General features: G+C 42.4%; 1 protein-coding gene across 11 annotated transcripts in view; it reads right to left on the bottom strand.

Moving 5' to 3' along the window:
- The window catches only part of MYO5A (myosin VA), a 105,515-nt gene that overhangs the window by 40,152 nt on the left and 48,104 nt on the right, over nt 1-17,259 (bottom strand). For all 11 annotated transcript variants that reach the window (XM_080395052.1, XM_080395053.1, XM_080395044.1 and 8 more), the window contains 9 exons: nt 14,664-14,807; nt 13,825-13,906; nt 12,207-12,314; nt 11,613-11,719; nt 8,885-9,150; nt 8,236-8,317; nt 5,681-5,821; nt 4,772-4,897; nt 2,573-2,656 (listed from right to left, as the gene is read on the bottom strand). In XM_080395052.1, the coding sequence (XP_080251178.1) occupies nt 2,573-2,656; nt 4,772-4,897; nt 5,681-5,821; nt 8,236-8,317; nt 8,885-9,150; nt 11,613-11,719; nt 12,207-12,314; nt 13,825-13,906; nt 14,664-14,807 (1,140 nt within the window). The remainder of the gene's footprint in view (nt 1-2,572; nt 2,657-4,771; nt 4,898-5,680; nt 5,822-8,235; nt 8,318-8,884; nt 9,151-11,612; nt 11,720-12,206; nt 12,315-13,824; nt 13,907-14,663; nt 14,808-17,259) is intronic.

Genomic DNA, 17,259 nt, shown 5'->3' with positions numbered 1-17,259 from the left:
GAAACATGCTGTGCAACAAAATGGTGCTTGTGCTCGGTGGTTGTGCCAGATGGGCTAGCAGAAGGCATCAAACGTTCCTCAGTAGCATCCAGCACAGCACTCTAGCATAATATAATGACTACGAATGCTACAAAGGTATCCTAAATTCCTGAACTAAAAAAAGGAGTATGACAGCTTAGCTTTATCTCACTTGAGTCTGCTGGATTAGGAGCATGATGACCTTAGATTACCTCTGTAGCTGGTGGAAGAATGGCATTTCCAGAGGGTAGCTTACTCCGCCTCCTTCCACTGACTCAACAAAGAGTTGAGGATGACTGGGCCACCACCACCTTGCTCAGCTGCGCGCGGTCAGACGGAGCAAGTCACTATGCCCAGGCATCTGAGCTATAGAGCCAAGCCTTTCCATCCCACACAGAAACTTATCTGAATGCAATACGCTTTGTTTGAAACTCCTGATGCTCTCACACAGCTGGGGTGGGGGTGGGAAGGGGGTCCCCAGTGTCTCAGTTGCAGATGGATGAGTTCTTTAAGCCTTATTCCCTTTTTCCAACCCTGGGAAAATCTGCCTGTGGTGCATTTCAAAGGCACCACTTTCATAGACGCGGCCCCCAGTTCCTGCATGCAGAAGAAAGGAGCAATGCAGGGCCTTCTGCAGCACAGGCCCGCAACAGGACAGCGTTGCTGAGATGAGCCACTGTTGGGGCCTTCAGGTTTTCATTTGATTTTGGTTTTTAGTATCTTATCCATTTTCCTTGTTTTGCAGAAGAGTAGGAGTGTTCCAAGAAAGGGAAAACACTGATCAAAGGGCAGGTAGTTCACGTGGTAGAAAACAGGCAAGCAAGCATTCTTCCCCTGTAATTTTTTCAGACTTAACACACATGCTGCTAACAACCTTACAGATCGTTTCTTTCAGTACAGAGCCACAACAGAAGATTTCAACAACACTCCAGTAACAAGCAGAAAAGCTGAGGACTGTTGTATTGCTTTCATGACACATGCATGGAAACTGAACTAGTTGAAAGAGGTCCTGGGGGTGGATTTATAGAGAAGGCCAAAATAAATAGCTAAACACTACGGTGCTTGCCAAGAGCAGTCTGTGTCATGCACTTTGGAGAGCAAAGAAGCATTCGAGCTGTATGTGAGAGTGAGCATGGGCAGGATGACAGATGATGCATTCAATTTAGAATTACCTTCTGTTGAATGTGCACAGCAAACGCAGAAAACAGCAACAACAATAAAAAAAAAATCAGAAATGCAATCCCACCACAATTACAAATAAAGAGAGCCTGCTGAAAAGTAAAAATTAAACACTCTTCTTTTGAAAATCTATGTTCTTCGCGGTTGATTTTTGTCTTTTTTTAAAACACTGGGTTTAGTTAAATTTACCATTAGGGAAAACCTTGTTGTTTCTTAGTGTTTATACTGAATTGACTCAACCTGCTGAGCTTGCCCAAGCCATTACGCTCTAATTGCAGCTACATCCCCACTGTCCCTTACTCGCTGGACTACATCCCCTGGAGCCCCTTGCCCCTCGCCCTGCACAGCACACTGCCACACCGCGGCACAGCCAGAGCTACAGGCGGCTCGTCCCTGCCAGTGCCCCAGGGATGCCCCTGCCTCCCACACTGTGACAACTGACTTCACGCAAACCACTTCAACACTTCTCTCACTGAAGAGCCTGCTGTGGTTTTTCTTATATCACATGTTTTAATCATTTAGCTTCACATACCTGCTCAGAATAGAAACAGAAGAGAAAAATGTTGGTTTTCTAGCGTGATTTTAAATAGCCTGTCCTTGATACCCAGCTTCCTGGGCCATCAGCGCTAGCAAATTCCCAACAGCCATCACAGCACAATGTCAAGTTAATTGCCTTTACATTTCAGAAGAGCACAACTAGCATTTTTGCCATTAAAAAAAGCAGACGATGCCACTGAAGGCCTGTTCTATAATACTCCTTCATGCAGTATTTTTCAATTCAGACGTTTTCTTTCCTTCATAGATATCAAGACAGCAAGTCTCTGTAAATTCTGGTTTGTGTCATGAGGGTCTACACATTTCATTCCTCCCTCAGTTTGCTTCTGAAACAAAACTTGTCTCTCCTCCAGAAATTTTCTGTTTAATTGTCAGGCCATTAGCAAAGAGCTTCTGTTTTCAGATTACAAAATTAAGGGCTTAACTCTTAACCCTTTTTATACTACTGTAGTATATTAGAACTCCTTGATGCCTTTGCAGAAAATACAGCTAAGTTTTGTGGAAAGTAAAAAAAAAAAAACAACAAACAAAACCCCACCCAAAAACCCCAAACCAATCAAAAAAAAACCCAACCACACAATCCAAAAAACACAAACACTGAAATCAGTCGCTAAATATAGGCTGATCTTACATGGACCAAAATTAGGCTACAGGACATTCTAAATTAATACAGAAAGCCAAGTAAAACACAAACTATATTCAATTTCAGTGGATCTGATGCTAAGGGAGAAATATTTCCTGTGTTTATAAGAAACTTTATATGACCCTTAAGTCAATGATTCATAACTGCAAAAGAAGAGAAAAACATCCTTATACTAACCTTACTTGATTTTAGGACCTTAATCTGTTCTTCATAAACTGTGTCTTTATTCTTTTCCAAAAAGCCTTCACATTGATATTCCACCTGAAAACCATCATTTCACAAAAGTAAGTTCTAAAATATTTAATATTTTGCATAGAATTCAGCAGCTGTAACATTCAGATTTAAAACAGGTAATTCTTGTGGATGTTGAAAATATCAGCTCCAAAGTCCATCTTTTATAAACACAGATTTTCCTCAAGGAGAGTGCTTTCTGGTAAAACATAAACCGTTAAAACATACAGAGATGAATACTGTTATTGCATTATACCAGATATAGTTCACTGCTGAGAGATGCTTGTGGTAAGACAGCATGACTGAATGGTTACCATAAAGGTGAAGAATCAAAATGTGTGTCGAGCATCTCCTTCACTGAAGTTATCAGGGCTGCAAAATTGTGTGAAATCCAGATGCAACTGAGAACAAAATCTCATCTCATTAGCTAAGAGGCAATAATAGATCTGCCTGCAGCTTATTCTGAAAATGCCTCATTTGTACTCAGAAAGACTATTTTTACCAGAAGCAATAAATAGTCTGAATGTTGTGATAATACATAACAATCCCCTATCATAGGGCCACAGAGGCTCCTGGACCAAGAAACAACCAGAGAATCAGACAAAACCCTAGTATTTATTTCATTGTCCTAATTCAAGGTTGAACAAAACCCCAAAACTATTGTCAAAAGTATGCTAATTCTCATGAAGTGTCTCATGCTAACTCTCCAATCTTGTACCAGGAGAAGCGCAGACTATAAAATACAAGAGCAGACCCTTACAGCAGATTTGTTCTTTCACAGCAGACAGACTGACAGCCACCAGCAGCCCCTCTTGCAAGACATTGCAAAAAATTCCGGGGGGGGGGAAGAAGGTTGAGGATCTCCCCCAGATCTCTCCAGGGCTGAAAGCCCCCTCGGAACATCACCGTGGGTACCACTGACGTTCTTACCGCGTGGGCCAAAGCCACGAGAGGGCAGCAGAATCTCTTGCCTTCTCCCAGAGAAGATGTCAAGGCACTGAAGTCACTAACCTGCCAGCTACAGCTCTGTTTTTCCCTTCAAGATGCCTGGGTGCATTCACATAAGCACACAGAAAAGCACAAAATGCTTAGCACAGGCAGTGCATCAGAGCGGAGAGCTGAGCCAACACCTGCTTGGAGTGACTTTGGGCGCTCCTTGGCCCTCGCTGCCCAGCTAAGGCATAGGAAAGCCTTGTGGTCAAGTATTGAAGTTTAGCGTGATGGACAGTGCGTGAAATATTAATTAAATCCTTTTTGTTCTCTCATCCACCAAATAAAACAGAACTCATGAATCTGAACAGTTACAGAGGTGTCCTTGCTGCTTTCATTAAGGTAACACTAGACACAACAAGGACAGGACCCCTCTTCTACACGTAAATTCAAGAACCTGGGAGAAACGGAGGCAAATAAAGGCCTCCAACCCCCGCCACCAGCACCTACAGACCTACTGGCAAGAATCACAGAGCTTCTCCGAACTTTTTTCAGCAAAAATGACAGTATTCTGAGGCAGCTCCTTTGTTTAACAAGACAATTATCTTAAAACAGGATTTTTAATTTTTTTTATTTTATTTGAACCCGAGGAGTTGCTCAGTTTGCTGATGTATCGTGGCAGCTGAACAACACATGGACTCCACTGAAATACCCCTCACCCAGCTTCTCAGAACCCGCTGCTCACTGCCCGCGGAGAGGAGGGTAAGAGCCGCACACGCAGCTGCAGCAGTCAGGGGAAGGGTGTGTTACCCTCCTGCTTGCACATTCAGATGGCAGCAAAACCAACATCCTTTTGTTGTTGCTCATCGCTAAAACTGCAGTGAGATAATGATTTTCTATTTTGTGTATTTCCATGGCATAACTGTGCTGTGAATTGCAAATACACTAGGCTGTTAGTTTTGAAAAAGGATGGTTAATGTTTACAGCATGTGTCAGGAGCTCTTGATTGTGCCTCTGCTCTGCACTGCTGCCAGATCAACTTTATTCTCCTGGTGGGGTGCACAGGCAGGCACAAATTTTGCAAGAAGATGAGTAGAGCCAGGGATGCTGCTGCCCAGCCCCTGCCTGCAACAGTTGCCCACCCCAGGATCCCCTCCCGTGCACACGCTCAGCAACACAAGCCACAGAAAGAAGTAGCGGAGGAAAAGTCCTTACCTTGTCAGCAAAGTGCTTGATGATAAAAGCCTTATTTGACAAACGTGGTTTTTCAAAGAGGGCACATTTATTCAAATGAGTATTGTATAGTTTTTGGGCCCAAGTGTCATCTGAGCCTTTTGGCATCTACAAAAGAGAAGACACAGCCATTGAAATGTCTTGCAAATTTTTCAGGAGTAAAAGAAACTAAGACGACAGGGGACAACACTTTGTGGTTTGCTTTCAATCTCCAGCTCCTCAGATTTCCAGCACTGCCATGGGCAAGGAAGCCAGTAACCAGCTATGCACTGTCTAACACCCTGGACCGGGCGCAGCCCAGCAGCAGGTATAGCTGCTGTGTGACACACATGACACTAATAATGCTTCCACTGTCACACACCTGAAGGCAGGGATCCAAGAGCTATGTTATCTGACTGAGCAGCATCTCAGCGGGTCAGAACTCATCCACTCTCATTAAAGATTTCTCGTGGTGCTTTGTGATACACAAGAACCCCAGGCTGAGTTTCCAGTGAAGCAGAAGCAACACGCCACCCCCTGTACATGGTTTGGCATAAATTAAACTAAGACAAAAGGTGAGACACCAAGTGAGAGGCAATTTGGAAAAATCTGACAGGACCAAAGCCTGCACTTGCTACACTTGGGAAACAAAAAGTTCCCAGAGTCAAAGCAAAGGCTGATCAGAGACCCAGGAACAGACACAGATATATGATGGGTGGTGGGTGCGTGGAAATCATGACTAAACCCATTGTTTCTCTTCCCGTAATTGCCAATTTTGTTTGTATGTTTTCCAAATCCTTTCAACAGCAGAGTGCCAAAGGGATGGCTGTATGCAGGTGACTTTTCCCTGTGAGGCCCCAGAAGCAGGATGGCTGGTGACCTCTTTCTCTGTGAAAGCCCTTGAACACACACCTTGCACTCCTCATCCAGCAGATCCAGAATTCCCATTTTGGCCTCTATGAGGTTGATGCAAGGCTGATTGTCGTAGAAATCAATCAAGGTCCATGGTATTTGTTCCTTCATATATTCTTCCTGTTCCAGTTTAAAGACATGCTACAGGGCAAAAAGAACACAGTTTTCTGTGAAATAAAATGCAGAATACAGCCAACTCTCACTTGAAATCATCCTGGCACATAAATCCAGGCTGTCAAGTGACACACTAGTTCAACTGAATAAACCCTTTAACAAGTAAAAAAAAAAAAAGTATGAAAAATAAATTAACTTATTTTCCTGGCCTAAACCAAACAGACTAAATTAAAGCACTTGTCCATATTCTCTGCAAATAACGTCTGTTTTTCCCTATCTTTTTACTATATTGTCCCACAATTACTGTAAGCTCTTTTATCTCAAAAAAAACCAACACAAAACCCAGAAAAAGCCTCAAGTTCAGGAACAGCAACTTATGAAGTGGGACGTGCCATGCATTTATGATTTTGAAGTTAAGAATACTGCTCTATTTCAAGTAAAACTTCACTATAAATACTTTTGTGTTTCCTTGTACAAGAACAGAGCTCCATTTTCTCTTAAATGGCTGCTGATTTTTTTTCTGGGATGACGCACTACATTAAAATTTATTCTTCAGCAAAAACCTGCAAGAATGACTCTAGGAGTCTAGCACAAGAAATCCTTCAAGCAAAATTCTGTGGAAGATTTATCTGGTACAAAGATCTGTAACAATTGTACATTTACTCAAAAATGTTACCACTAAAAACCTGCACAGCTTTCATGAAATGTGCATAGGAGATGAATTAAAACTAGAGGCAAAAAAGATAATAAGATATTAAACAGGCAAACTGTGGCCTTAATAGCAGAAGCGCTCTTTGAAAAAGACTGCTGACTCCAGTTATTTTAAATGATGTTTTATCTCCCATTTACATTTTAATGCATAGTAACTGCTCCAGCAGCAGACCCGAACTCGGAGCACCGCGGGCAGGGCTGGGGGCCGCCACAAGCACACGGACCCCCGGGGCCAGCCCCCGCCACGCCTGGGCTCAGCACACAAACGCCTCCCTGCAGCAAGCTGCCATGCTCTGCCAGGCAGCACACAACTGCCCTGACAAAGTGGTTTATCCCTTTTATTTCATTAGCTTAACGTCATCCCTTCCAAAGCAGCACTCCTTAACGGCACCCGCGGGAGCCATTCCCACCCCGCCGCTTAACGGCTGCGTTACACGCCGAGTTAATTCCTGACAGGAGAGCCAACGGCAGCCTTTCACTGGCGAGTCGTATCCAACCTAAGTCCTGGAATAAAACATAAAACCGTTTCTTCACTGTAAAGGAATTAGCAATTATGTGGTGAAAGATGTCTTCAGAGCTCATTTTCCTCACGGACAGTGGGTGGCCGGGCCGGCGGGCAGGCTGCGGAGGCACCAGTGGCGGCCAGGCCATCCCTGAGCAGCACGTGAGGGCTTGCTGGCTGCCACCACACACTGGGCTTTCACTTAAAGAAATTTCCACTCTGTGTACCTCCACAGCAGCCCAATGGGTCCACATCCACCGGTGCGGGGTTGCGTAGCTTGGTGGGGCACCCACACCAAAGCCCCGCTGTGCCCCATCCTTCACTAGATGAGCACTTACAGCAACAGCGTGAGAAGGAAGGGAACCCAGGGACCTTTAGCAAAGCAGCAAACCCTTACAGCCCTTACAGACTAGGTCTTTGCTGTGGAGCTCAGAGAACTCCGAAATACCTTGCGCTTGGCAGTTATGACATCCCACTCAGGGAGCCGAAGGCGGCTGTGTCCCGAGCGGCAGGGAGAGGGCACGCGGGGGCTGGAGGCCGGCTGGCTGGCCGGCATGCATCCCTGCTGCGGGGCGAACGGCCAGCACGCACTGCCAGGGCACTGTGCTCGCCCAGACACTGCAAAGCCGTTCCTGCACTGCAGCACAGCCTAGCAACGGGCCCGGCATAAATAACTCGCCTCATCATTATGTAGGTAAGACATATAATTACAAACGTCACTAAGGCTGAAGAGGGAGAACATCGTGATGTCTCTGGAGGAGGGGGAAGAGGCACCTCCTGCCACGCATCAGTCATCAACTTCAGGATGCGGCTGAAATCCCTCAAAAAATGATGCCAGGGAGAGAAAAGCGCGGGCGGCAGGTTTGCAGCAGTGAAGCCCCACTCCTCGCTGCCCGTGCGCAGGCTCTCGCTGGAGGTTATGGAGACACCGCTACCACCAACTTCATCCACACTGTGCTCTCATTGACAGGCAATCTCGGGGTCTTAATTGCCAGGCCCTGCTTCTGTCTTACAAGTGTTACTGTGATCGGAATTTCAAACAGTCCCCGAGCAGCCCTTAGTCATAAAATCTATTTCTAGGAGATAGCCAATCTCTCCCCCTCCCCCACAGCCAGGACAGCTGGTTAATAGACTGAAGGAATTCATCGTAACCGCTGGGGACCCAATTAGCAGAATGAACTTGGGTGAGGGGAAAGGGAAGAGGAAATGCCAGTCATTTCCTACTTACCATATTGAACTGTTGCTGCAGTTTTTCATTGGCATAGTTGATACAGAACTGTTCAAAGCTGTTGATTTCAAACGTCTCAAATCTAAAATATGCAGATACTCAAAATCACTAGTGCAGCAAAAAACCCCAGATTAAATGACCCCATAATTTTACATTCTTTCCCTCCAGTTAAATGCATTGTACTATTCCAGGCACAACTAACCACAATCAAGCAATGAAGCACACAAGGAAATCGCAAATTGGAGTGTGCGGGCAATTCAGCGATGCTCCCTCTTTGGACAGGGATGAGTAACACAGGGAAGGGACTGATGCTGCTGGAGAGCATGTTAGTTATCTCTGTCCTCTCTAGAAGTGACACCCTGGAGTAGCCGTGAGATGACAATTCCCTTGTAACTTTCCCATATGCAATACATAAAGGAACTACCAGCAGCAAAGATCTGAAATCCCACTATAAATGTCAAACCTGAGAGTCAAGACAAAGATCTTAGATAGCATGTCAAAACTAAACACCTACTTCCTTCAGCTGAAATAAGCAGCTGGTAGGGTTTGGGGGTTTTGTGTAATCCATGCAGCGCTACATAAAAGACAAAGATGCTTTGCAATCAGATAGTTATGCAAGAGGTGTCATATCTCTGACAAAAAGACTCACCCATAAATGTCTAACACTCCAATGAAAGAATGCTGTTTTACAGTAGCGTGAAGGGCTTTGTTCACATGATCTACTATCCAGTTAAAGAGATTAGCATAGATATGTTTGGCAAGTGCATCTCTGGCATTGATGGCATGAAGTTTAGAAATTGGCTTGATGTAGGTTTCGGTGGCAGTTGCGAGCTTCCTATGGCAAAGCCAGTGGGCCATCTCGTCGTACTCCACCCCCATGAGGTCGCAGAAGATGGTGAGGGGTTCATGCTTGGGCTAATAAAAACAATCTCATTAGGTCTTGAAACAGTATTACCAATAGCACACATCCAATCGTGCAATCAGAACTGCCTGCAGTGATCCAACAATAAACAGCAACAGCAGCTTCTTCAGGTCTTCCTCATTACAAACGTAACAAGTTCCCTACCCACTTCTCACATTCACATTGCTGAAATAAATTAGTGAATCACAGTTTCTCTAAAGGCATTTTACTATACTTGTGTTCACCAAAAAGCCACACACATGGAACCTGCAACCCTCCCAAAAATGAATCACCTTGCTTCCCAGGGATGGACTTGATATTTTGCATTCTTATAACTGTCTCAGTTCTGAGTGAGGAAGCTAGATAAATGCAGAGGACAGGACATCAGCTGTGTGCTGGGGACAGAGTGGACTACAGCTCCTGAGCGGTGCTCTCGTCTGCTCATACACATCCACGGCAGGGAGTGACGGGCAACGGGGCACTGCAGCCCAAGCCAAGAACAAAGAAGAAGAAGTACGGAAGGGCTTTAGTGCTCTGCTCTCAGCATTTAACACAGTAAGTGCTCAGAGAATTCTGGAGACAAACATTAAGAGCTTAGAGCACACAAATGATGTTCTCTAACTCTCAAATTGGACTGTACCAGGGAAAAATTGGCCTTTGTTTAACCAGGTAAAATCAACTAGTAAGTCTTGCACACCAAGATGGATATATACGATTTCTGCATAAAAATCCGTGCAGTGCATTCACCACTCAATGAGTTAAGATACTACACCTCGTGACTAACAAGCAAATTGACAGCTAGAAATCAAGGAGGACAGACAGGTCTTCCCTCCTAAGGAACTCTCCTAACACTGCTTCCTCATCACGTTCACTTTGCAGCCAGTGGCTCAACAGCACGCTGACAAGAGGCGTCTTGACAAGAACAGATTAGAGGGGACTGTTACTACATGCCCGGTAGCTTCAGGGTACATCAGCTTTATCCTATTTCCACATCCTTCTGACTTCTCTGGGGCTTCTTCCAGTCCTTACAGCATACAGGTCCCATGCTAGTGCTGTTACACCTCCAAAATCCAGTTATCTGAGCATGTCTTCTTTCAGTTTAGCCATACCACTTCAGCTGGCTCAGAAGAGAATAATAACATAATAATGACTACTGCATAAAGGAGTGTCGCATTAACGTTACTCAAGCTGACATTAAACAAACTGATTGATTCACATGGAGCCCTTTGCTGAGCTCCCTGAAGCACCACCATTGCATCACCACACCAGCGCTTCATGGCGACACAGCTCTGCAATGACACAGCTATTGTCAGAGAACAGCACAGCTCAGGTAGCGAATGCCATTGAGCAGATACTCAGTGGCGCTTGCTAGACATTTACCAAGTCAGGATAGGATTGCACAGGAACTTGCAGCTTTGTACTAGCTCATTCAGTGGGATTCCTGCATTGGAGATACCCATTACAACACAGGCTGGCTCATCATGTCCTGGGGCTCATCAGCTTTCTACCTGTGATCATTAAATGAAACTTTCTTTGTAGTGAAAACCGTTTTAAGATACACCAAGGAGCCAGACTTGCTGTGGTTTCACAGCAGCTATCTGTTAGATCCCATGGACAGAAGGTGTCAGACCAGGCACGCTAATCATCTGTGGCCCAATGAAGGGCCTCTTGTCTCAGCTCCAGCATCTGCTACTGTATATTCGTGACAAAGTGACTGATAGTTAAAATCAGAAAAAAACCACCTGCAACTGTTGCTACTCTTTTTAGAGAAAGATGAAGTAGCCCAGCAGTAGACATTCAAGGAAAGGCAAAAGGAGAATCCGGTCACTTGGCACTCTTCTCTTCCTGGGATTCACAAGTCAGATCTTTTTTGTTTCTCATCTCCAGAATACGGACTTCAGTAAGAAGCCTTGGTCCTCACTGAATGAGGGTGGGTTTTTTCAGATCAGACTATGCAGTCCTCATTGCTGACCTCCGCAAAGGTAAAGAAAGACTGGTAAAACCACAACACTTAGCTGAGTCTCGTGAATCGTATCTGTATATCCTATGCTCATGTCTCAACATCCCAGAGGACTTTGTGAAGCATTTGCTTTGCAATTATTTAAGCCACTTTGGCATTTAACATTAAAAAACCCCATCCTGCAAAGCACTTGCTGTGGGCAGGAACATATTCATGTAGGAACATAACGATCTAGACACCTGCCTGGGACTTGAAAGCTAGCCTGCCTGGTAGACCTTTTATGGAACAAATTTAAGGCAGCCCCTGTTATAATACAGAGAGTACTGTCTAAAGTTTCTAAACTGAGAGTAGTTGAACGCCACACAGAAGGAACTGTGAAAATGCTAACAAATCAGAAATAAACACATTGCTTGCGTTTTCATATTGCTACTCTTTTTCAGAAGAGATGCCCGCAAACAAGCAGAAGGCAGAACCGCCAGAGTAGAAACCATGCGCTTCAGCTCATCTACTACTCACGGGAACAGTGCAGCTGTCAGAATCCCGAGAAGCAAACTCCACGTTGCCCAAGTGAAGGATGCCAGCAAGGATTCGAAAAATTCCCATCTGGTAGGAATCACTAATCCCTGAAAAATGATGAATAGAATGCTTTGAATGAAGAGGGAAATGAAGAACCATGAGCTGCAGTTGAAAAATTTTAAGAAGAGAAAATCGGTGAGCACTGTGTGCTTTTTTCAGAGACTTTGGCATTTGACAGTACTGCTTGGCTCCACTTCTATTAAAAACATTTTACAACCAGACGCAAAAAAAATCCATTAAAATGAACTATTTAATTTGCTGTTTCAAAGTGCACTGTCAGTGACCTCCAACATTATATGCCACACCAAGGGAATCCACTGATTCTGTTCATATGTGTGTTCCTCCTACATTAGATAATGTGATTCCACTGCAATTTAAATACCTTCTTAAGGCGGTAACAATATCTCATTTCCAAGGTTTATCAAACTCCCCTGTTTTTAAACGCAACAGAGTAAGAAGAAAATACACACAAACAATGTAGAAAACACTTGCTAGTATATCAGATTTAGGATATGACTGTGTTTTACAAATTACCTAGCAAAGTGCAGGCCTGCCTGGTGTTTACCATTTCCTTAGCATCATCAACACCATCAATCACAGGGCTTCCACCTTGCTTCGTATAGTGGAAGTAATTTGCATTCTCTGTAAGAGAAAAAACAAGTCTTATACATACACTGATGCAGAAATTCACAGCACATCTGTAAAGCTGTGTAATGATTTAAGTTGCTCTTGGCAGAATCCATGATTTCAAATACGTCAGTATATTTTTGCCTTCTGGCTCATAGGACCTATTTATTCTGGAGAAGGATTTTTTCAAGATTTAACAGTGTGAGTAAGTTTTGTTAAGCTACCTGGTTCCTACAATAGGCCCTCAAGCATATGCTCAACCTAACCTTGGCTCAGACTTCCACACCTGTGGAACGATCACTTTGGAAGCAATTATTCTCCAAGTCTGAGCCAGCCACCCAAGTGGTAGGTGCAGAGCTGACAGCAGCAGCCCTTTGGAATGACATGACAGATACCATTATGCCATTACGGCATCTGGATTTTAAAAATTCAATTTTGCCCATTTTCTTCTTGTTTCCAATTCGTCATCTGGTTTAGTCTTATGATCTGTGATCTTATGATCTGCGAACCGTTCTGGCAGAGAAGTCGTGGCTGGAGAACTGATAGCTTCATACGACTCTGGGGACAGCACTGGGCTTCGCTGGGAGAGCAGTAACTGTACCCAGGTACTGTGTAAATTCCTACAGCTTCAGTAGCCACGCTTCCAGCTGCAGTAACAGACTCCTTTTCTTCTGATCTGCTAAGGTTTCAAGAAAGCTGTAAGATGACTCTGCTGAATGGCTTCTTTAGTTATAATTACATCAGTTCCTTTCTTTCCTGTGTCAGCAGATGCAAATCCTAAATGTGCCAGAACGGTGCAGAAGAGCAGAGAAACACTTTAAAACCAGAACAGTATTTCAGAAATCAGCACTAACAGGCTGTGCAGTTTTCCCACTATGAAGCTAACTTTTAACAATACAGAAGCAGCACTGAAATTCATGTTGAATTTTGAAAACAATGAGGTGATTGCCTGTCCCAAGGTCATCATCATGCCTTTCTTGTATGAAGTGCCAGTTCCCATTAAACGAGAAACTTTTCCTTTATCAATATTTTAATTTGAAAAATGAAAAATTTCACTTATCAGTTTTGTGATCACCCTGTTAGCAGAGGTGGCAAAGTAACTGTTAGTAACAGCCCAAGTGAAAGTATGCAGATGCAAAATAAACTTTTCAGGTGCTCATACCAGAAATGGTAAAATTCTCTAGTAGCTGGAGCTGTGAAAAAAAGTCTTAAAGGACCAAAAGAAGAGAATTTCACCCTCGCCACCAGAAAGCTACTCTGGAATCCAGGCCGTAGTAAGTCCTAGTGATTACAACTGGAGTGTATCAGACCATGCAGAATAAGACAATCTGTTACTTTAATATTATCTAAAAAACACAAAGCCTGAGATCTGCCATTTTAGTTATTTTCAATGTATTTTAGTATTTGAAGGTTTAAAAGCTTAGAATTTAAAAGCCAGCCATTCTTTTGGTTCTATGGCTCAAAAAGCTCACAGATGCTGCTTTGTACCTACAATTGCACAACACAATGAATGTGAATTTCATACCTAATCGTAGAGTTTTAAACTCAGGTAATGCTGCAGAGGCACAAAGTTGGTAAAAGATGTGGTAATTTCTCTCCTCTTCTGCCTTTAAAAAGAAAGGAATTGATTATTTCTCACAACTTAACAAGTGCCAGAAACATCTGTGAGTAGAAAAGAATTACTATGTTTAATGCTTTCTCTGGCATTACCTTAAAGAGCATAGAAGCCACATGGGAGAAGGAAAGATAAATCAGCATCTACCATCCCCTTCTTGACTAATTTAATCCATTTTCACCAGCAAGAAGCATGTGGACATTTTAATTTCAAAAAAAGTGTATGATTTCACTTTTCAGAACTGTGGATTACTATTAAATATAGCTCAGCATTCTACGGGTGGGTGAAATGATCACACTTAAAGGCTCTTCATTTTCCAAAAATAACTAACACCATTTGCCTCAGCATTTATAGTAAGCTGGTAAGGGGAGTATCCTTCTTGCCAAGGCAAAGCTGGAATTTTAAAATGAGGGACAAAGACAGCTCAGAAAGGTATGACTCATGACCAACACCATAATTCTGAAGTAAATTTTGTAAGCACAAGATGATCATCTAGTAGTGCGCTGAAAGTATTTCATGTTTAAATATTCAGCCTTTATAATACACATTTTACAACTACAAATAATTCATATAATGAAGAGCTGACTTGGTTTTCCTTCTCCACCCCCCCTCCCCACAAGTGTCATATTAAAAATACGCTATTACACCAAACCCTTAGGAGAGATAACTAATATCAGCAACAAAAGTTTTTTGTTTTTTTTTTAGCATAGTCACACAAATATACAATAAGACGACTCCATCAGTGTTACCTGAAACACCACTCTTGATTTTTCCAAGAGGTAAGTTCTCATGTTAGCACCAATGATGCGATACCTCTTATCAAAACCAATTTCAATGTATTTCCCAAAGCGACTGCTGTTGTCATTCCTCGTAGTTTTGGCATTTCCAATAGACTGGAAAAAAAGGCATATTGTAAAGGTTTAACAGCTTTTAGAACTTACCAGATCTATTTAATGGTCTACATGGCTCATAAACACTTAACAACATTAATTTTGTCCTGGTTTCAAAATAATCAAGAATTTAATAAAGAAGGATCTCTGCCTGGTCAGAAAGTTACATCAAAATATGGTTATTTCATTAACACAGGATTGGGAGCTCATCTTCCTAGCAATGATTTCATTTCCACATAGTCTTAATTTTGCAGCTAAAAATCCATTATTGCTCTCTGAAGTCTTTTAAAAGCATTAAAAAAGTCTAACAGAATGCTCACATACACCCAGATTTCTTCTAGGGACTTAATAAAACTCTAACAATTATTTCACACTGTATATATTCATATATGCATGTGTACAGATATATCTATAGTAACTGCAACCTCTGTAAGTCTATCTAACATAAACCCATAGCCCAGCACACAGCCCCTATGTTCTGTCTAGCTAACAATTGTATTATTATTATTACTACTCCTACTTCTACTCCTCCTCTATAACCAACCACATTTCCAAACTACTGCAAAGATATCATTATAAAATACTTACTGTGTACTTAAACATAATCTAAAAGTTAACATGTACAGATTCATGTCATTTGTCTGAAACTGAATCCCTTCCACAGCAGCTTGGTTACCAACTCAGACGCAATTGTCAATGCTGCCCCACGTGCCTAACGTTCTTAGATTAATTCAATACAGCTTCACACACAATAAATGATATTTAATCTATTTCCTCTGTAGTACGTGGCCTTAGGATGGCCAGGGCAAATGATGACTGTGGTTCCTAAATGGGCTTGGTGCACCTCTGCCTTACCTCATCAGCGTGAGGATTCACCCTGCAACACGTACCAGCTGGATATAGCAGAATTCAAGACATGCAAATCACAACATGCTGAACTTCAAAGAAAAGCATTTTCTCTTCTCATTTAGGTCATGTTTTAGACATCATGTAGCAATTTACCTCCCCAAGACATCCTAAAGATACCTCTGTATCAAAAGGAATGGCATTTGGAGTAATTCAGGTACAGCACAGTACCTTTTGTCAAATGCCACTTGGTGTGTATTACCAAGTACCTAAGTCTGAAGTGCACCATAACTAAAGAACACAGAGTTGTACCTATGTCCTAGTTTCCTAGTTCACATAGCCATTCACAGGAACTCTGTACTGAAATAAAACTTGGGAAAAACAAATGAGAGCAAACAGCCATGCTGACTATCAGTATTCCAAATCTGTAAAGAAAAGGCCAGTGAGTCAGTGCGGGCTAGCAGGGTACAGCTTGGGAAGTGGGGATCAGACCTCCAGAAAGCCCCCTGCAGCAACAGCAGTGCGCACACCTGACCCAGCAGGTGCCCAGGTGGGTACGAGGTGAACAGCTGCCATGAAGGATGTAAGAACAAACTGCCTCCCTGCAGTTCTAAGTACAGAGAATTCATTCAAACCGAACATACACAGACTGGATTTCTTGTCTTTTAAAAATCATTGATACCGTGATATATTTTGTTGTTGGTAGCAATATAGTATTACAGTATTTTCAGAAACCAATTATTACTTTGAAAGGTATTACTTATAAAAACGGTTAAGAAAGTCTTTGGCATTATAAGATTGCTTACCAGAGTACATACTAAGCTGTACAATTCACAGAGCTATACAGGGTAACAACAAACCATGAGAGGCAGGAAACCACATACAAAGACATTTTTTAAGACTTGACAATTTCTACAGTTGCAATAGGAACACTGTATATAGTTATTGACTACAAAACTAATTATTCAAATAGTTGCTAGAAATGCAGAGTGGACACTTGATATTACAGAGTACCTAGCAGGGAAAGATCATGCCAGAGAAAATTCAGACACTAATGATTGTAGCTCATAAAACGCTGATATTTAGGTTGTCCAAATAGAAATAAAAAAAAAAATTGCCATCTGCTCCTTAGACTTTATGATCAACTTAGGACATGAGGATTTTCCTGTTTCTAAAATGAATTACTTATTTTTTTCCAAATTGACAGGTGTTAATTTGTATTTTTACTGATTTATCAACTGAAGAGTTTGAAACATTAATTTTGCTACCATAGAGTCTGTCTCAACACCAGATTTCACAACACTCACTCTAAAGCTTGGAGTTCAAGCATTTGAAGTTAAAAGGGTAACTTTCATCTGATTACAACAATGTTTATATTAATTAAAATTTTAGATATATACAGGTTCATGAAATTGTTATCCTTAGAAAATTTTTTTTAAAAAATCACGACCATTGTTTTTTAGTGGATAAAAACCGGTGTGGATGGCAAGTTCATTTCCAGTCCTCAGTTTAAATTTCCTTGCTTTGGAAATTAAATCAATTAGTTGTGAGCTGATGGCTGCTGATTGGGAGGTGGGGTCCAAGGAGTGAGAGAGAATAATGTTTGGTT

This window comes from Falco punctatus, assembly GCF_963210335.1.
Source record: "Falco punctatus genome assembly, chromosome: 7".
Lineage (NCBI taxonomy): Eukaryota > Metazoa > Chordata > Aves > Falconiformes > Falconidae > Falco > Falco punctatus.
The sequence above is the reverse complement of the archived record's forward strand: the minus strand, read 5'-3'. Positions and strand labels throughout refer to the sequence as shown.